This window comes from Bos mutus, chromosome X (genome assembly GCF_027580195.1).
Source record: "Bos mutus isolate GX-2022 chromosome X, NWIPB_WYAK_1.1, whole genome shotgun sequence".
Lineage (NCBI taxonomy): Eukaryota > Metazoa > Chordata > Mammalia > Artiodactyla > Bovidae > Bos > Bos mutus.
Genome location: NC_091646.1, coordinates 122,164,034 through 122,185,971, shown reverse-complemented (window position 1 = coordinate 122,185,971; position 21,938 = coordinate 122,164,034). Strand labels below are relative to the sequence as shown.

The 21,938-nt window shown below is 38.3% G+C and overlaps 2 protein-coding genes across 6 annotated transcripts in view; both read right to left on the bottom strand.

Moving 5' to 3' along the window:
• Positions 1 to 1,833: 1,833 nt before the first annotated feature.
• EIF1AX (eukaryotic translation initiation factor 1A X-linked) lies at positions 1,834 to 14,090 on the bottom strand. The gene is made up of 7 exons (XM_005897728.3): positions 13,883 to 14,090; positions 12,970 to 13,053; positions 10,850 to 10,953; positions 9,774 to 9,824; positions 7,130 to 7,211; positions 6,259 to 6,350; positions 1,834 to 4,337 (listed from the first exon to the last, which is right to left on the bottom strand). The coding sequence occupies exons 1-7, from the start codon at positions 13,896 to 13,898 to the stop codon at positions 4,332 to 4,334; spliced, it is 435 nt and encodes a 144-aa protein (XP_005897790.1). The 5' UTR covers positions 13,899 to 14,090; the 3' UTR covers positions 1,834 to 4,331.
• A 1,727-nt stretch (positions 14,091 to 15,817) lies between these two features.
• Positions 15,818 to 21,938, bottom strand: part of RPS6KA3 (ribosomal protein S6 kinase A3) — a 110,951-nt gene continuing 104,830 nt past the window's right edge. For all 5 annotated transcript variants that reach the window (XM_070366022.1, XM_070366019.1, XM_070366020.1 and 2 more), the window contains one exon: positions 15,818 to 21,457. In XM_070366022.1, the coding sequence (XP_070222123.1) occupies positions 21,335 to 21,457 (123 nt within the window). In that variant the 3' untranslated portion in view covers positions 15,818 to 21,334. The remainder of the gene's footprint in view (positions 21,458 to 21,938) is intronic.

Here is a 21,938-nt window from a genome sequence, read left to right as displayed (position 1 = left end):
CTAGATCAGTCTTATGGACTCTGTGGGAGAGGGAGAGGGTGGGGAGATTTGGGAGAATAGCATTGAAACATGTATATCATGTATGAAACGAGTCGCCAGTCCAGGTTCGATGCACGGTACTGGATGCTTGGGGCTGGTGCACTGGGACGACCCAGAGGGAGGGTAGGGGAGGGAGGAGGGTTCAGGATGGGGAACGCGGGTATACCTGTGGCGGATTCATTTCGATATTTGGCAAAACTAATACAATATTGTAAAGTTTAAAAATAAAATAAAATTTAAAAAAAAAAAGTGAGAAAGTTGACCGAAGAATAAATATTTCTCCTATGTCTCTGCACAGTATAAAATAAGGTCCAGTGAATGGGATTCTGGGAATTTGAGATCCTTCTGGACAACTGACCTAATGTTAGAAAATGTCTTCAGTAGAGGTTTGTAACAAATTGCCCAGAAAATCCTGTATCTGGAGTCTGACCAAATAGATTCATTCAAATCAAACACAGAAAAAAAAAAAGATAATGTATAGATTTCCCTCATACATCACAATTTTTTTTAAATCAAAATTTTAAGAATGATCATGAATAGTTTAGTTTGAAACATCATAGTTTAAAAACAATTTCATACGATGTTGAAAGTTATTTCATATTTTATTTCTAATTGCAATAGTTTGCATCTGACTCCAGATAATGGGAATCATAATTCCAAACAATGGGAAAAGAAACCTCCAAATCAGTACTAATTACCTGTCATGAATCTACACTAAGACTGATTTAAGACTTAAGAATGAAATATGACCAGAGCTATCAACATTACTAAACTTTCTCTAAAGAAATACAGATGGGGAACACATGTATACCTGTGGCGGATTCATTTTGATATTTGGCAAAACTAATACAATTATGTAAAGTTTAAAAATAAAATAAAATTTAAAAAAAAAATATAGAGCAAGTTAGTATTTTGCAAAATATCTTTAGGCAATTTAGAAAATCCCATCTGTTAGTCTTATGCTGAATTAAATGAGGGTGGTAGCAATTAAATACGGTATTGACATAAATATACAAACATATTCCACACACTTTTTATTATAGGAACCAAAGACTGCAAGTGAAAAAAATGATAAATTGAGAATATAAAAGGCATGCATATTGTATCTTATACAGTCCTAGGTATCAAGTGAATAGTAGTGGACACTGCTCTAAGTGCATCACATATGAATACGTATTATTAATCCTCCCAATAATGCTGATTCTGCAGGTACTGTTCTCTCTCATCTTACAGGGGGAGGGCCCTGAAGCTCAGACAAGGTGGAGAAAGTGTGCGTGGTCACGGGCAGGTAAAGGGCAGAGTGGGGGCTGGGGCACAGGCTGCCTGACCCGAGTCCACGCTCTTCACTTATCACAAGGCCTCCTAAGCACAACGCGGCTGTGGAGGAAGAGAAGATACAGTCCAACACACTCTCCAAATTCCTAAGAGTGTTTTATCACACTTACTAGTAAGACGTAATTCAGATTTTCTTTTCTAAATTTTCTGAAAAATGCAAAAATGCTACTTTAAGGCAAATAAATACAAAGTTGTATGCAAAAGTTCATGGGAGTCCAAACTGTATAAACGAAACTTCCCCTTAGTAATAAGCAGGAGAGAGATCTAAACATCTCATACCGGAACAAATCTTTTTAATCTTTATGATTGTCAGGGAACATAAAGAACTTACTTTTTATTTCACTGTCAAGCCACACAACACTGGATGTTGTTAAATCTGTATGCAATAAAGTATAAATCCAGCTAGGTATTTTATTTGAAACATGCTTTTATCTATTTGATTACTCACTTGCTCTGAAGTCAGTATTGACAACAGTTTGCATTTATTAAAGTTGTTATGCAACATCCTATATATTTACACAAGAGATTAAGTTAAACTAAGTCATTATGAGTTTTATAAGCAACAACTATGTTTATGGGCTTCCCTGGTGGCTCAGAGGTTAAAGCGTCTGCCTCCAATGCGGGAAACCCGAGTTCGATCCCTGGGTTGGGAAGATCCCCTGGAGAAGGAAATGGCAACCCACTCCAGTATTCTTGCCTGAAGAATCCCATGGATGGAGGAGCTTGGTAGGCTACAGTCCACTGGGTCGCAAGGAGTCGGACACGACTGAGTGACTTCACTTTCATGTTTATAGCCACAATTCCATGGATGTGGTGAGTAAACCAATGGCCACTTCCTTAATAAAATACAAGAATTTTCATCATGCATAGTTTACAGGCTCCTTAAGAGGTGGTCTCTTTGAGAAGCTGGATGTTCAAGAAAGATTCAACAGTCAAACAATTAATTCTTGGCAAATCTCTTTTTTTACACAAACATTTGGTTTGGTTATTTAACCACCTTAGTAATACAACTTATTTATACTCTAACTGGAATAAACATTGTATAAAAACACAAGCCTGTCAAACTCAATAGTGGTAACTATTACACCCTCTTTGCAGTAAGAATCATTGTTCTTAGATTTCAAACACTTTATTTTCTTTCAGGGCACACCTTATAGCACTGTATTATAGGAATCAAACAGCGTAACAATTTTTTCTTAACGACCACTTCCATTCCAAATTCATGTGAAATATAATCAAATTAATTTTTACATTAAAGACAAGCAAGTAAAATAATTCCTCCAAGTAGTGTTGCATATGAACTACAAGTTTACCCCAACTATTTTAATCATCGTGATTTCAGATCTTCTAGAGTGCAACAGCACCAGATGGGACTGTTACTACCTCAACAAGAAAAAAGTCACTTGCAAACATAAGAATTAGTGTCATATTTGTAATTTGAAAAGAATCTTTAGACAAACCATTTGTTAAGGGAAGTAGAAAAACCAATGTTGGAGTTGTACCACCCCTACCATGAACTGTAGCACAGATGCAGGGTCAAAACATTCTTGGTAAAATAATGTGGAGGAAAGATCTACATAGGGCACACATTTAGCAAAGCACTTTTATGTACAGAAGCCTAAATATCTTAGGAGGTTTAGATTACTCCTTACGTCATTACTTTGTGATGACGACGATCACAAAGCCAAATTTTTCAAAGCTGTTTCCTTAAAAGTGTTAAAAGCTACAAGGACTTCTTTCATATGATTTCTATGTAGGTCTAGGTCCTGCCCTTAATTTCATCTTACTAGAAGTGATAATAGAAAACTAAGTAACACAGAGTAAATCTAAATTGCCAATAAAATACAAGCAAAAACACCTGTACACGTAATAAAATACATCCTAAACACAAAATAAGGGTTTAATATTCTCTACAGCACAATACTGACTTTTATGTTTCTCCCTTGTATGCAGCTCTTCCATTCAGAAACTGTAGACGATCTTTTCATTTCATTGTTATGCCTTCCTCTTTTCCCAGCTTAGAGATACTTTCCAAAAGGCTTAATTTGTACAAGAAGTTATGAAATTAAATTTTCATTTACACATAAGTGTTTATAAAGCACTCAAAATCCCAGTTTACATACATATGACTTCTGAAAATAAAACTTTTTGAACATAATCTTTTTGTTTTGCAAAAATATTCTACATAGCATGTGATCAGTCTTTTGTTGTTTGGGAAATCATCCGTGAACAGTAAGTTAGAAAAAAAAAGTTGATAAGTATATCAATGTCTCCGATGTTAAGAGAACTGGGTGCCACCTAGTGTTTGACTTCTGCAACTACTAACTCTACAAATTCAAAATTGCTATTAAAACCCAGGTTCTAAAAACTGCACTTTGGAAATGCCTTTTTCGTGACAGTGGCAAAATAAGATCATGAAAAAAAAAGTATATGATATCAAAGTTAGTATAAAAATAACCAAATGCCACTTAAATATGAAAAACAGATCATTTTTGACTTCATATGAAGATTTCTGCTTCCCTTAAATTGTACCAAAATCTTAAGGGAACTAGGTAACTGGATATATAAAAATTCATTGTACAGTCAACAGGTAAGTCAAAACTAGGGCTTAATTATAATTTATAATGAGTGTATGGCAAGTGGTTTATTCAAAACATCCATTTACTTATTACTGGAAGTGGTCAAAGTAGGAAAGGCAGTAATCCATTTTTTTCCTTTTTTGAAAGAGCAGATGTCTTTTATCCAAGCTCCATTATACCAAAAGAACAAAGTGGCCTAACATTTCACTTAAGTGAATTCAGCATTACCAGTTTTTAAAGAAATACCTTAGAAACAAAATCACTCTGCTTTAGCAAATTTTGCTGCTAATGAAACTTTTATTTTAACGAGTCACAGTTAACATCCAAACTGTTGAACAATCTTCAGAGAAAACTGGAATGTGCGAGGCTGAGTTCACTTTAGATCTGGAAGAAAAAAAATCAGATCAATCAAAAGAATTTTTATACTCCAACAGTCTACCTCATGTAAGGGGCACATGCACCCTCTTTATCTTTAGACTATCTGGGAAACAAATTCAGTTTGAAGAGGAAATTCTGTACAGTAGGATTTTCTCAATTCTGGTCTGCTGCCAGTGAATCTTTACAAATTCCTTCAGAATGCTATACGTTATGCAGAATATTATCTATAAAGATTAGTGTCTGTCCTTTCATGCTAGTGACTAGAAATTTATCTCAGGGGTGGGAGCAGACACAAGGAGTGTTACTTCCTCAAGAAAGGGCCAAGTGTGATACCAAATTCTCCTACCAGTCAACCTGGTTATAGAGGTGAAGGCAAGAACACACAGAAACCATTTGGAGAAACACCTTGGGGAAGAAGTAGTGTTCTCAGGTGATAAAACAATACTTACAAAACGTACAAGCCAACTCAAATTACTTTAATAACTACTGTCTTTATTATCCCAGTTCTGAGGAAGCACTGGCACAAATTTAAAAGTATTCTTCTTAGAAAAGCTTTACCCTATCTAGATCCTCACCCTATCTATCACCTCTGTGTATGTGACTTCAGACTCAGGCATGTTCTCTGACTAGGTTCTTAAGTTCCTAAAAAAGGTCTTCTACCCCATCTGTCAGAATCTTGGGATCACTCCTTGATCTATAATACAACAGCTCCATGTCAGGTTACTGTCACAGAATATTATCGATAAATCTACTGTCCAAGTATCATTAACAGTTTAGTCACAGGAATCCTCTGGCTAAGGGGTCTCCAAACGGAGGTAACATTAAAAATAGAATGATGGATTTATTTCTTAACCCTTATTAATTTTCTATTTTAGGGTATGCTTTAAATTACAGTACTGTAGGTTTTGTGCTCAAATTTTCTCTAAGTCATGGTGTATTCTAAATGGTTTGGAGATACATCAAAATATGTAAGATGGACTGACAGATGAATACAAGTATAGATAGAAATATGATACACCAAGTTTAGAAATATGTTAATTATAAAATCTTGGTGGTAGGTATCACTTACTCAGTGTTCCTCAAGACCAGTTTTTGCTTTTTTGCGGGGGAGCTGTGCCACAAAGCTTGTGGGATCTTGGTTCCCTGACCAGGGATCAAACTCAAGCTGTCAGCAGTGAAAGCACAGAGTCCTAACCACTGGCAATCCAGGGAGTCCCTTTAACAGGGCTTTTAATGTTATGTTGTAATTCCAATGCTTCATACCAAACTGGTTCAAACAAGATTATTCTTCTAATATACTAGTTTCAATTAAGAGAAGGCATGTTTGTACCACACAGGGAATATAGCCATTTATATTAATAATAACTATAAACACCCTATGCTATGCTAAGTCACTTCAGTTGTGTCCGACTCTGTGTGACCCCATAGACGGCAGCCACCAGGCTCCCCCATCCCTGGGATTCTCCAGGCAAGAACACTGGAGTGGGTTGCCATTTCCTTCTCCAATGCATGAAAGTGAAAAGTAAAAGCGAAGTTGCTCAGTCGTGTCCGACTCTTAGCGACCCCATGGACTGCAGCCTACCAGGCTCCTCCATCCATGGGATTTTCCAGGCAAGAGTACTGGAGTGGGGTGCCATTGCCTTCTCCGATAAACACACTATATTCAAAATTGTGAATCCATATATTGTACATTTGTTAACTTACATAATATTCTACATCAACTATATCTCAATTAATAAAAGAAAAGGCCTGTTTCTTGGATAAAATCTTATTTCTCACAATTTCTTAACAGCTCTTTCTCTAGATACTCTAGCAAATACTGATCTTTTCAGGAAGAAATATTGAAAAAGATCATAAAATTCTCATAAGCACAAACAATTTGACTAGCACAAACGAAAGTTGAGAAACACAAGGTGCATCAACTTACATCATCAATGTCTTCATCATCATCTCCGATGTCATCAAACTGGATTTCATCATCATCTCCAGGACCAAATGTATCAGTTTCATTGATTTTAGCTTAAGAAACAATAACAAATATAGTCATATAATATAGCCAAGATGTTAACAAAAATGAATTAAAGTGCCCACTGAAAGCAGTAGTTGGGTATCAAACACTGAACTATACAAGTCAAACTTTTAATTTAATCTGTTTCATTATCAAAAATATCCTTGTAATGTCTACCTAACAACCCTAGTATATAGAACACTATTTTACACAACAACATCTCTAAGTCAAGATAGAAATAGCTTTCTTTTGTTCACAAAGGTATTTTTAGTGAGGCTGGCTCCAATTAAACAAACTCTGAACTATTACAACTTCCAGCTACACTTCAAAAAAGGTAGTACATGTTAACGACCCAGAAATTATCATACACATCAATCAGAAAAATTTGGTTATATCATGCTTATCCCTTAATTAACAGAAATGAACCAGGAACTGCTAGTCCTATTCCCAGATATATTAGTATTTCCTAGACTGGAAATGTGAAGTAAATAATTACAGCAGGATTTTCACACCCAAGTAAAATAACAGTTTTCTTGGTAATATGCAATAACCAAAATATAGTCCAGGGCTCATAAACGATAAATCCTCACCAAAAATATAGTTATTAGAAACAGAATCTCAATTACTTTCTTCTTAAGGTGTCTAGTAATATGAAGTGAAGGTAGGCATACTTGGACTGAATCACGTAAAGACAAAACTAAATATGCAAAATCCAAAAAATTCTATCAAAATTCCTTCATCTAAATCAAGGATTAACAGCATATTAATAGGTTAATAACTCAGACATTACCATGTTCTGGAAGCTCGCCATATGCCTTCAGACTTCTAGCCTCATCTGCATTGTATTTTAAGATTACATCAGCTTTATTATCCTTAAAAAGAGACACATAATGTTTAAAAATAATTATGCCAAAATACTATCCATTAATTTCATAAATTAGTTTCAAACTGGATAAAAAATTAAATTTCACTGTTGTGCTATTAAACTCTTCTTTTCTTAAATTTTAAAGTTTTCTCCTACGCTCTGAAAAACATTCTTCGGTTTAAGTCAGTCTGAAGAATCTTGCATATGTAAGCAAATAATGATCAACAAGCTTAGGGAAGACATTTATATAGATTTCACTTCAAAAGAAGCAGAACTGTGCAGACCCAATTTTTTAGTTACCCTGGGATTAGAAGTCTTTTGAAAAATAAAAATTCACTGGGACCATAATTTATAGGTGATTAAACACTAATTCAAAAATTGAGACGGGGATAATGACCTAAGGGAATTATTATACTTTTCCATAATCAGTGGTTCTTAGGGTACAAATCCATCAGAATCTCTTGTGGAGCTTTTTTATGTCTATGCTTAGTCATTTCTGACTCTTTGTGATCCCATGGACTGTAGCCCACCAGGCTCCCCTGTCCATCGAATTCTCTAGACAAGAATACTGGAGTCGGTTGCCATTTCCTCCTCCAGGTCATCTTCCCAATCCAGGGATCTAACCCATGTCTTGGCAAGCAGATTCTTAATCAGTAATGCTACCTGGGTGGAGCTTTTATATCTCCTGATAAATTAGGAGTTGTGGAATGAAGACCATGAGAGTGTATTTGTAAAATACATGGCTATTTCTGATGCAAGTGTCCCACTGAAAATGAATGCTTCATAACATTCACACTTTCCCATTTGAAAAGAATCTGACTTAATTAAGGAAGAAAAACGGGTTGAAGCCAATTGTCACAAGTTCAAAAAAATTTTTGGACCTGAAAGAAGGTCCAAAGAAAGGCAGGAAAGTGATCACAGTGACCCAAGAATGGTATGATTCAGGACCAGCACTTCTCAAAAAGCATTATGCACAGAAGCCCAAGGAGATTCTGGTTAAAACACACATTCTGATTGAGGCGGCCTGGGGTGGGGTCCAAGAATCTGCATTTCTAACAAGTAACTGAAAGCTAGTGATACTACTGGCCCCTGTACCACCCTCTCCGTGGCAGGGGCATAAAAGAAGGATCATGAGAAATTAAGAATCAGAACATTTATTTTAGCTGTCATTTTAGAGTATCAATATGAATGCTACTCAGGTGGCACTAGCGATAAAGGACCCACCTGCCAATGCAGGAGATTTAAGACACTCAGGTTTGATCCCTGGAGGAGGGCATGGCAACCCACTCCAGTATTCCTGCCTGGAGAAGCTTATGGACAAAGGATCCTGGTGGGTTACAGTCCCTGGGGTCACAGTCAGGCACAACTGAAGCAACTCAGCACGCTAGCACGCATGCATGAATGTTACATCTTTCAGAACCTTGACTTCTGTATCTGTCAAACAGGGAATTAATTCTACTTCTGAGGTTCTCTTTAAGATCAAAAGAAGAAAGTGGACATTTAAAATAATGAGTTTAGAGCACTCTATCTCAATGTCAGCACTGTTTATGTTTTCAGCCATATAATTCTTTGCTGTAGGGACAAATCTGTGTGTTTTAGGATGTTCAGCATCACCCCTGGTTTCTATCAATTAGATGCCAACAGCACTGCCCTTTACCCCCATGTGTACAAACCAGTCATGTCTCCAGACACTGCCAAATGTCTCCTGGAGGAAAGTCACCCACAGTGGAGAACCATTGATTTAAAGTAGTAATTTTAATTCTTTATTCTGGAACATACATTTAAAAAATCAGAGTATGATCAGAGTTATAAAAATAGAAACACTATCACTCAAAATGTAAATATATACATGGTGATGAGTTCCAATAGGTGGAAACCAAATAGATTTCACAGACTCACAATGGGTAGAGTCTCCAGGTAGAGATCACTGAAGGGCAACTACCATTTTCTTCCCTAAGTTCCCATCTAAATTTAGAGCACAAGAGTTGGATATGACTGAGTGACTGAACACACACACTTTTATCATGATTTGTCTTGTAATTACTTGTGTGCCTCTTATTCTCTCCACTGTCAGGCCATAAGCATTTTGTAGATGGCAGCCTGACTCACTCAGTTGTATCCCCTAGAGTAATGGTTTTCATATTTTTATTTCAATATGTATAAATTTAAAAAATTGGGGCAGGCAGGCAATCCAACATAAAATTACATTTTTATCCTGCCAACTAAGAACACTAACAAAACTACAGTATAGTATCCTTCATTCCAAAAAGGGAACTTCTAAATATCCAAAAGAGAAAAAGGAGCATTTAGCTTCATGAAAAATTCACACTGTGATTCTTCTATAGTGAAAATGCAGACTCCATAGACTGGCACTGGGGAACCATGATCCCTGGGGTACCCAGCACAATGCCTATGACAGAACTGGCCCTTAAGAAATGTTTACTGACACAATACTGAGCAGCCTACTTGTCTGGAAACTAGTCAAATTTGGTTATGACTTATGTTCTAAACATCAGTTGCTCACCAAATTCAAGCAAGTAAACAATGAAAAATTTAATAATATTTTTACCTGGTAGTCCCGTAGACCAACCAATATAATGTCTGAGGTATTTATCCAGACCTATAAAAGCCAGAACAGGTTACATTTAAAATAAAAATATTCAACCAAGAGCAATGTTGAGTCAGTCTTCCCACAACACATACATACTATTCACTCAACTATGGGTAGAGTATCTACATTTAGGGGAAAAAAACTACAATGAGCAGCTGAGCCATTTTAAAGTTTCTATTATTTGGGATATTAGAAAAATAACAATGTTATTTAACTACTTGACAGTTTAATAATTCCAGAGGACCAACGATTAGTTTAGCAATTAAGGGATTTCTAATACTGAACCACTCCAAGTGGTTGGTTACCCATTACATACGAGAATAGTAAAATTAGAAATGTGGTTTTACCTTCCCCCCATGTACTCAAATACACACAGGAAACAAAATCCCTTTAGTTTGGTAACAGAAGCATTAATGACCCAATTATTTTTTTAATCATAAAGTCAAGATTAGAGGGACTTCTAACCAACCTCATGAATAAATAAATCTGTCTGATCAGCTACACTGATGGGAAATTAATCATTTCTTTCCAAGGCTGTCCATTCATGATTTCAATTCAGGAAATTTAACATTAATACAACACTTATTTACCATTAGTTCATATTCAAATTTCTTAACACTCCTTACAACTATTTTCCCCAACCCCAAGTCAGAACCCAAATAAGGACCACTTATTGCACATAACCAATGAGTCTCTTTAATCTTCTTTACATTGAAATAGACCTTCCAGCATTTTTTTTTCTTTCATGACAGTAACATTGCATGTATTGGATTGGCCAAAAAGCTGGCTCGTGTTTTTCCTTAAGTTGTTACGGCCAACCCAATATTCACAGTCAGATGATTTGTTTTACAATGTGCCCCTCAATTTGGGCTTGTTAATTATTTTCTCACGATTAGATTCAGGTTAACCACCTTGGGCAGGAATACAACATAAACGATGCTAAAAAAAGGTCCCTGGCCCATAAAAACCTTACTGCCATTTCTCCCCCTTTAACCATAATTTTATATTAAAGTAAAACAAGTCTCCACAGCTACCTTCTTTCTCAGTTTCCCTCTGATGTGGCACAATCTCTTAACACCATCGAAACACATCGCTTCCAATCTTCCGTTTCCCAACATTTTGATTACTTGGGCATACTCTGGATGAGGGAAAAGAAAAGGGTATAGGACATTGCTCAATTTCTGATAAAGGCAACTTAAAGTCCACATAAGTTCATTAGAACACATAGGTGTGTTGGTTAGGAGTAAGTATTCGCAGTAAAGTTAAATACAAGGGCGTGATAAACACCTAGTATACAGCAGAGCCAGAATCAAAGCTGTGGAATGCCATGTCCATGACAAGCTGTCTCTACCAGAAATATTTTAATTACCTACTAACTCACTGTGAGTTAAGTAGACTGACCATGGTCTTCATCACTGTATGCTCTACTTCTGGAGATCAAAGTGGCTTGTCCCAAAATATACACTAAAATGTTCCTCATCAATCGCTCACTTTGGATCCTCACCCAGTTATGGATCTCCTTTCCCTCAGAGGAAGGTTAGCCTTTAGAGACTGGTCACAACACAATTTTTGGTACACTAGCAAATAAAAGCAGCTTGAACGTTATTCATGTCTTTGTGATTATTTTGGTTTTTGTAAAGCTGGAAAGATGTTCCCAGGCAAATGCCAAACTTTTAAATCAAAATCTTTCCAAAATGGTACTGAGGAAGCCACCCTGTTTTGCTGCCATTTGAAAAACTGAGATTATACCCTGGCTTGCACAAGGGTCATCTCTTGTGGCCCAGAAGATTGGAGGTGGGGGATGGGGTCACTCCAGAACTTTTCGCTTACTCAAGTTGTGTTTAAGAAGAGGCTATCCACCAGTGTGTAAATATAATGAAACCTAACTTTCAAAGGTTCACCTGTGGGATTGCAAAGTGGCAGTGTTACTCAGACTGCAGTGAATCTAGCACCCACTTACCACCTCAATATTGCTGGTCAATTAAAAGGTAGCCTCTCTTCCAAAGAGGGAGGGGGAAACATGAAAAAGAACTAATGGTAGTCAAAATAAAGTCAATTGCTAAAGGAGGTAAAAATGACCAAGGCTAAGAAATAAAAAGGTCTTTCAGCCAGATACTGTGTTTCATTTTCAGTGGCTTATACATATTCATGGTATGAACAAATTCATCAAGTTCTATAAAAGAGACAATTAGAAAAAGTTATTTGTTAAAAACTGCTGGAAATTACTGAGATAAATATAAAAATTTAAATATGATTATATACTGGACAGATAACATATTCACGTTAAAATACCTGAGAGTGAGTTGGTGATGGACAGGGAAGCCTGGCACGCTGCAGTTCATGGGGTTGCAAAAAGTCGGACACAACTGAGCGACTGAACTGATAACCTTAGTTATCTGAGAATAGACTTGTTCTTAGGAGACACATGATGAAGCACTCATAGTCAGGGAAAAGTACCATAGTACCATGATGTCTGCAATCAACTTCCAAATGGTTCAAGATGGATGGAGACACATACAAACACACACGTGCACATGTGAAGTGTTTAAGGGAATTCATGGTACTTAAACTCCAACTTTTCTGAAAGTTTGAAATTACTCAAAATAAAAACATGGGAAACTAGTGTTATTACTTAAAAGTCTTAATTGGTTTGAAAAGGTCAAGTCAATGGTTCAGTTTCATTTCACTGTATTTTAGAAATTATTGATAAATGCCAGTACAACTGGAGAAGTAAGGGAAAGGCTTTGGATTCATTCCTCTAATAACCATGGTCTATTGAACACACTATGTAGCACCATTCACTATCAAAAAAAAGCCAACTAAGTCATGGAATTGTCAACAATATAGCTTTTGAAGTTTAGTTCCCTCTGAACAGTTCAATTCATTCTTAGTTCTGAGGGTGTTCACATAAAATAGTGAAACATACGTATTTACAGAAATGCCATCAACCCTCAACAAAGGCTGAGTATACACGAAATAACTACAAAGAAATGCTCTGGAGAAGTGTGGGGGATGAGAAAGCGAGAAGAGCAAGAAGGGACACTGCATTTTTTGCTCCAGATTATGAACAGTATCTTTTATGTTTAGAAATTGAATATCTTTATTTACAAAAGAGAACTATTACTGAAAGAAACCTAACTTATTAAATTCTTACCTTGCCCATCTTCTTTGAACACCAGCTCTCTCTTTTCAGATTCATTCTCATTCTTGCCTCTGCGTCTGTTTTTACCTCCTTTACCTAATAGTTTTTAAAGAAAAAGACATTATCTGAAAAACAGTAGAAAAAGAAACTAAGGCTTATAAAACATTCATGACTAATTTTATAAAATAAGGTCTCTCTGTACCTGCTCTCCCAAATGAAAGATCTGTGTGCAAAAAGATAAATGGGCCGGAGGTGGGCCCGGCAGAGTTCTCACTACTGTAATGGAACACACTGATTTTTGCAGTAGTAGAGGGAGACAAAGTTGTGGCAACTCTGAGAGTTTACACTGGATCTGTAGAATACATCAAGCCAGTAAAAAAGCAAGGTCCTAGCTGCCTGAACTTGAAAACCACCAAGATGTCCTTCAGTAGGTAAACGGATAAACTGGTATTTCCATATAATGTGTACTATTTATTAATAAAAAGAAGCTATCAAGCAACTGCCCATACAGAATCCCACGCGGGAGTACTGATGGCCACTTAAAGCAGCCATCACCCTGTGAAAGTTAACAACTGCCGGTAAGGCCACAGGCGCCCATGCGGGAAGCCCAGGCCGCACGGAGGTCTACCCACAGGTCCCTATAGCGCCGGGGTCTGTCTGGCGCGAATTACGAGCAGAAGCACACGTTCTCCCACAGGAGGCCCTTCAAAAATGGCGTCGGCTCCACCCCAATGTGACCAAACTGGAAGCCTGAAGTAACTTCTCAGCTCCTCCCCCGAGACCAGAATCGCGTCCGGATAGTCTAGCTGTGTGAAGGCAGGCCGGAGAGGAAAGTTATTGCGGCCTAGGCCATGCGGAGGCCGCGGACAGAGTAAGGGAGACCGGGCAGAGGGGAGTCGTGGTCCTGAGGTACAAGCGGCATTACCTTTATTCTTAGGCATGGCGGTGACGACGCACTTGAGGCGTCCCCGACTTCTCTCCGAGTGGTGGCGGCGACTCCTCTGAAGGGAGACGCGTGAGATAGGGTGACACGAACTGGCTGCGAGAGACCAGGTCGCGTCTGCGGGAGTCGGGCGACGGACGTCTTCCGAGATCCGCCTTCCCCGACGCTCGGCCGCAGCAAATGGCGTCGCGCCTGCTTGCGTCCGTTATCTCCACCTCCCAACGTCAGCAGGCCACGCCCCCTTCTACCTACGGCGCATGCGTGGCTGGATGACTCCTATTGTTAGATAGGCAGACGCGCTCTCAGACCGTTAACGGCCGTTGGTGGAGCCCCGCGGGAGGCCGGGGGCGGGGCACGTGAGCCCGAGAGCGGGGCACGTGAGCCCGAGAGCGGGGCACGTGTGCACGAGAGCAGGGGCGGGGCCATGAGCCCGGGGGCGGGGCCGCGAGCCCGCGAGTAGGGGCGGGGCCGTGAGCCCGAGAGCGGGGCACGTGTGCACGAGAGCAGGGGCGGGGCCATGAGCCCGGGGGCGGGGCCGCGAGCCCGCGAGTAGGGGCGGGGCCGTGAGCCCGGGGGCAGGGCCGTGAGCCTGGGAGCAGACGGAGTCTTGGAGGCAGTGGGCGGGGCCCAGGCCCCGCGGTACAGGCGTACTCAGGTAGCGCCCCCTGCTGCCTGGCGCCAGACTTCTACTCAGTTCAGTTCAGTCGCTCAGTCGTGCCCGACTCTGCGACCCCATGGACTGCAGCGCGCCAGGCCTCCCTGTCCATCACCAACTCCCGGACTTCTACTGCTTTGTGGCAAACTGACGTCTTCAGGTTTGAGCTGCGGGTTCATTAATCTCACAGTTCAGTTTTATTACTTGTCCCAAAGAGTAATATTTACGTGACACTTGTTATTACTTTGTAAGTGTTTCCTACCTCACTGTAAACCTAATTTGGCGGAGACCAAATCAGTTGCTTACTATTACCAGCGTTTAGCAGAATGTCTGGCACACAGTAGTTGCTCAGTACACACAGGAAGGGAGGGAAGAAGACAAACTCAGCATTAGGGGCTTAATTGTATCCTCCCAAAATCTGGAAAAGACTCTGATGCTGGGAGGGATTGGGGGCAGGAGGAGAAGGGGACGACAGAGGATGAGATGCATCACCGACTCGATGGACATGAGTTCAGGTGAACTCCGGGAGTTGGTGATGGATAGGGAGGCTGCCTGGCGTGCTGCAATTCATGGGGTCGCAAAGAGTCGTACACGACTGAGCAACTGAACTGAACTGAAAATTTGCATATTTAACTCATAACCCCCAATACCTCAGGATGTGACTTTGGAGAATAACCCCCAATACCTCAGGATGTGACTTTGGAGACAGGGTCTTTAAAGACGTAATTAAATTGAAATGAAATCATTAAGGTAGGCCCTGATCCAATATGACTAGGTGTCTTTATAAACAGAGATTAGGACACAGCACAGAAAGGAACACCGCATGAGCAGGAAGGTAGCTATCTACAAGCCCAGGGGAGAGACCTCAAAGGAAACCAATACTGCTAACACCCTGGTCTCAGATTGGTAGCCTCCAGAATGGTAAGAAAATAAATTTGTTTTTAAGCCACCCAGTCTGTGGTACTTTATTGGTAGCTTCAGCAAACTAATACAGCTGACTATGTAGGAGGAAGAGCTTCACTTTTAAGTAAGCTTATTTTAAATCACTTTTCTGAAAATGTTAGCATTTCAACATTTTCTAAGGAAGTGGACATTCCTAAGTGACAGAGAAATAAAGTACAATTGTCAAACAGTGGTTCTCTACCAGGAATGGTTGACAGTGTCTGGAGATACTTTTGGTTGTCACAACTGGGGAAGGAGGGCCGTGCTGCTGGCATCTAACAGACAAATCTAAGCAAAATAATCTCATAAAAGGACATACATGCATTTATTTGAAACTTTATTATATAAATTTTCATTTCTTTTAAAGATTACAAAACCTGTTCTGTGACAGGAATACAAGCAATATTGTTCCAGGATTATTCGTGGATACATCTGAAAGAGCTTAGATTATACATTAATAGTATGATTTGAAAACTTCCCAGATTAGACTCTTAAGTAAAACAATTTAAAATACTCAGTGATATTTAATCCTTTACAAGCATTTCATAATCATGGCAGCAGTGCCAAGCATCTGATGAGATTTAACCACCAATAAAAGGTACAATACATATAAACTCATGATATGGTGTCATGGGCTTCTGGCATGCCTTACTAGAGAGAAACTAGTATAAAGTAAAATCATATATAAGAGTATAAAAATATTTGTGACTTTTTTCTTTTTTAAAAACTGTTTAAGTAGATACCCACCCCTTTCCCACCCATGGCCAAAAATGCAAAATAATTACATCCCTTAGGTGTATACCTTCCCTTTTGCTTAGGGTAAGAGTTAAGATAAACGTAATACAGGTATATAATCTTAAGAGTTAAAAACTCATCACCCATAATTATTAAGGATGCTAAGGAATGGCAATACCTTGAAGCTTTTTTTTTTTTAATTAAAAAAGAAAGCCTTAGATGGTAAACTACACTTAGAGAAACGCAAACCAAAACCTTTGTCCTTATGCCCTTGCTTTATATTTTAAAGTTCTACTTTAAGTACTTGTTTGAAAAACTCAGTATACAGTTCACTCAGTACTATAGTGATAATAGGAGTAAAGATTTTCACTTCCATTAGATATTGAACTAATCTACTTAGAGAGGACTATTACAGCAACTCTCTTCTCACATACATTTACATACATTGTACTCCAATGGTATGTGCTCTAAAGAGGTTTTCTTGAGGTTTACACCTCTGTTTAGTCTCTAAAAATTTTCCTTTCCACTAATCTCTATTCAATGTCATATACTTTGCTAGTTGCTCTGGGAGAAGTCATGGACATTTAAACAGCTTATCATGCACTTCAAGGTTATATGGCAAAATAATGAGGAAAGTGCCTTTAGAGGTAGGAAGTAGGCTCTCATCCCAACCCTTGGTATGCCCTGTTATGAACAGTTAAAAGACTGGAATCAAAGTGGTAAATGTGAGACAGATAGTAATACAAGGCTTAAGAAAATTAAGTTGACTTTGCTACTAGAATTCATTGAGAACACTCAGTCACATTGGAACCAGTTACAGGTCATTCGATCACACAGAATACAGCAGTGTCAAAAATATATAAAGCGCACTGTAGATACAAAATCTTCTTGGCCATCCATATTTAGTTATTATCATTCTGTAGACTCTTCACTAGAAAAAGTGGTTAAGCATGGCTCTGCAGAACACCACAGTCCCAAGAAAACAAATTAAAAAAAAAAAACAAAAAAACCAGCAAATTTCATTCCTTCATTAATTGGTCTCCACTAATGGTCACTTGGGGAGACCAGCAAAATGTAAGCAATCTGGAGGTGAAGAGAGGGCTGTTTTCATTAAGTGAAATAAAAATGCTGAGTTAAGTCAACTTATCTGTGAATTAAATAAGGCTCAAAGTATACATCCAGTTTGTTAGTCACATGGAAGTGGACCTTTCAGAAGACAGAGCTCTAGCACTAGTTGGAACCCCCTGGTTTAAGCACCAAGGTCAGCTATGGAACTCATCGTATTTGTTAATCACAGAAAGCAGACCTTTTCTGACCATTTACATTCCTGAGATATCTGTCCTAATGCCTTTGTAAATTTCAAATGCTCGATACTACCATAAGAGAGAATTTTCTCTATAAAATATAGTCAAGCAACCTGAAAATTTTCAGCTCATGTATAAAGGCCAGGAAGTTGAGAAAAATTACAGCCATGTTGAAGTGTGTACTGCTGGCTTTTGTGGTGATGCACATTTGTACTAAGCCCCCAAATCGTGAATGCTTTTCTGCTGTCACCTGAGGCTGGATGTACCCTAGTGCTTTTCCTACCCAACCCATTGTGCCCAATCATGAAGCCTTTCCTGAGCTGAGGGTACAAGGTACAGCTAACAGACTAGCCCCACTTCCCATGATGTTCTCTTGTCCCAACAGTAACCATTTCTTAAAAATAGTTGGGAAAAGGTTGACCCAAACCAGCTCCTTGTAGCCCACTGTGTGTGAAATGCGGAATCTCTACTGCATACACACCACACCCTCTCCAGACACTCACCAAGTGACTTTTCCCACATGTCAGTCTCCAGCCTCACAGCATCCCAACTTTGTGCCTTGTCAAAATTATTATATTTTTGGACTTTTGGGGTTGCTTGCAAATAAATGAATCTATATCAATTCTGCTAAAGTGAAGAGTCTATTGTACTTAGAAGACATGTCTATGAATTAGGAACTGAAATTACTTATACAAAAAGTTCAGAGGACAAAAAACTTACCTTAATTTAGCATCATCGCTTGAAAGGGAAGATAGAAAACACATGGTACAGTGTAATCCAGATTTTCCAGTATGTGCTTGGTAATGTTAAATTCAACCTACCATTCTGGATTATTTTGGATTATAAGCTAAGAGGAGGTTTGTGAAAGTGGCCTGTTAGTTTAGTTCCTTCTTTCATACTGAAATATCCTTCAGACTGAACTAAAACCTCCTGGGAAGTAACCAGCAGCACTAATGGGAAAGGGCCTCACTCCAATTGTAGGGCCCAAGAGAAACTGGACTTGAAGAAATTAATGGAAAGGTTATCCCAGCAGAGGCACTACATTTAGAGCACATTGTTGGCCAAGTTTGTCTGCTCTAAGTCAAAGGCAATAGGAACACCAGAATCACAGATGAAATAAAGTATGAACTGCTTTTTAGGCAGAAGGCCTTCAGTTTTGTGAACATATAACCAGTTATCTCCAATAAAACTGGCAGCTCTTCTAGGCAGAGAAGGCAAAGAAGGCATTCATGTACCAGCAGAGGACTGCTCCAAGAACTATAGTTTTTGAACAACTCAGCACATGGTCATGTGATAATATGAGGGGAAGGCAGCACGGTGTTATGAGGGAAAGAAACTGAATGGGAAGTTAAGGATTCTAGTCTTTGCTCTGGGTCTCAGGTTCTTTACATGCAATATGAGAAAGTTGGACTAGACAATTTATAAGGATTTACACATTTACTTCTGGTTTTAAAAGACTATGATTAACAATACACCTAAGCACTTATGAAATAGCATCAGTGTCAAAAATCTGAAAAGATCCATTTTCTGCCTAGAATTACATAAGTGACAAGAATTTGGGATGACTGGAAATGGCAACCCACTCCAGTACTCTTGCCTGGAAAATTCCATGGACTGAGGAGCCTGGTGGGCTACAGTCCATGGGGTCACAAAGAGTCGGACATGACTGAGCGACTTCACTTTTCTGGTTTGAAACACTTAATAGAAGAGGAAAAAAAAAAAAAAAAAAAACCTTTATTTCCAGGCAATGGAAAGCAGGTGTTAATTGTTAGCATCCATATACTCAAGAATATTTTAAAACTTTGTCCATCTAGATTTTCTGAAATCCTTCCTCTTATGTATTTTTTTATTTAGAAGATAAATTTATATTTGATTTCTAGGCAATAATCATTTTGTGTCATCTGGGCAAATGGCATGATCACTTTTCTCTTTCTCTTGAATTACACAGAGGAGAAGTTAAGGAATAACAAGTGGCTTCCAAGACATTTAGATAAACCATACTTTCTTGGCTTTGTACTCTCAGGGGGAAGATTTAAAGCTTCTGGCAGGAAAAGAGATTTCTGATGTAAATGGCTTAGTACATGACTAGGAAAGATCTGTTCGGGCACATTCTCGACGAGATAAGTTAAAACACCTTTTCCTTGCTCGTATGTTTTTTGTATTACATACTGATGTATGCTAGGTAGCTTGGCAAAGATACAGGTAATAATGGATGCAGACATTTCTTTAATGAAATTGTGGAAACTACCAAATTTGATGTAGATAATGAATAAGCAGATACAGTGCCCATTATGAAAACTGATCATTTCTGAAATTAAAGACAGCATTATATGAAACTAACACAATATTGTAAATCAACTATACTCCAATAAAAATTTTTTAAAAAAGAAAAGAAAGCATTATATGGCTATAAATCATTAGGAGGAATTCAGAAAACACTCAATGCTAAACATTCACTTAGTCTACTTCAGCTATGATTTAAGGTTAGAACAGATAATATTTGATCCAGAATGTTTTATTCCCTAGAATAAGAAAGTTTAAGTCCAAATTTCATAGAGAGGCCCATGGCCTTTATTACATTCAAATTAGTGTTTACTGTAGAGCATCTTAATGGGATATAATTCATTATGATTTATCTTTTTCTTCCCCCCCCAAAAAAGCATACTTTTCCTGCAGGTATATAAGAACAGTATCCTGTTATTCATATGCTAAATTCTGCAATTTGATCTATTTAGACACAAAAGATCTAATAGGATTTCAATGACCTGTTGCTAAATTTTCCTTTGCCATCTCTTCACCATGCCTTTTAAAGGTCTTTGATGTATATTGGGAAAAATCCCAAATGTATGCCAAATTCTAAGTATGGAGACGATTTAAGATAAAAAATGTAAGAACTACTTCCTTAATTAAGGAAAAAAGACCCTAAGGATTTGCAAAGTATATGGACTAACTTCATAGGTGTACTCTTGATGTCTGTCATACCACACACACACACACACACACACACACACACAGTAACTTTCTCTATCACAAAAGCTCTCTAGGTTAGCCTGACAGAGCACCTGACTTTAAGAAACAAACAAACAAACAAACAAACAAACAAATGAACCAGTGAAACAGACATGGGGAAAGATATGTACATTTTGGAAGTATTACATTCAAAGGCTGTTCTACAATCTGGCCATTTTGAGGGCTGTCCAACAATACTGTTAATCCAGGTGAACTATTTAACCAGATTTAATAGTCAATTGATTAATAATAGATTCCAAGTTAAACAAGGCATGTATACGTTAAAGAAAGCAGTACAGAAATGTACTGTATATGAACTGTTTACAAAAACATACAAAATGTTGGATGGCACAAGGGATACAGTGCTAATAGAAACGGATTGTTTAAGCTAAGTGCTTAACATAAACTGTCCATCCCTATATCTAACGAAGAATATTTAAGGGACATGAAATATTTCCTATAAAAATAATGCTATGTGGTGTAGAGTACTTTATTCAGTGTATTTTTAGGTGGTATTCATGTGTTCATTATTATTCTTGTTGATTCAGTGAATATATCTTCATCATGTTTCCATTTTCATTTCATCCGAAGCTCCAGGAAAATCTAACTTGCTAACAATCATTTAAAGCGAGAAGAGACAAAAGCGGGAGCAGCAGCAGGAGCAGCAGCATTATGGGTACCAGCTGGGACAGTGTGTGCTTGCAGGTGCCTCTCAGATATGTGCTACCTGTCACCAGAACTTGTGCTATCAACTTACACCATGGTACCAAATATCTCACTGAGGTCACTTCACAGGGCTGTAGAGGTGATTTTTTTAATACCTCTCCGCTGAGCAAGAGTAGAGCGGCCTACTGGTTCCAAAACTGGTGACTGATTACGGTTTAAAGCAGAGTATGTAGCTGCCATGGCACCCTGAAAACAGGAAAGAAAGGTCACAAATAATGACAGTGGGTAGTCATTTATACACAGAATATGAAATGAATTTTCCCCAGATAATTTCTTCACATACAAATTTATATAGATTTTATTAGGCTCATAATGAAAATAACCACACTAGTCAAATTCTCTGATCTAACTAAAATTGAAGAGGGCAATGAGGGAGGTTGAAATTATGGATGAGAGAGGACAGGGGTGGGCTCATAACAACCAGTCCTTACTTTTCTCTGGACTATTCAATTGTTTTTTACCTCTGCAATCCTTTACCATGAGAGTCAGCAAGGAATGCTGGTTTGGAACTTGTGTTTTACCACTGCTGACAACCTCAAAGAGTCTGCTTTGGGTTGTGTGTAAGAAAGAAAAGTACAAAGAAAAGTCAGGAAGTCCACAAAGCTTATCTGATTAATAAACTCAGAAATCATTCCTAAACTAGCTTCAGGATGGTATTTTGGCATGC

Bases quoted from the DNA above. Each gene is read 5' to 3' on its own strand.
- EIF1AX (XM_005897728.3), bottom strand. The intron at 9,825-10,849 runs GTAGCTGTGGAG...TGGCTTTTATAG, and splicing joins GAGGGAAACTGAGAAAGAAG to GTCTGGATAAATACCTCAGA. The intron at 7,212-9,773 runs GTAAAAATATTA...TCTCTTTTTAAG, and splicing joins TTGGTCTACGGGACTACCAG to GATAATAAAGCTGATGTAAT.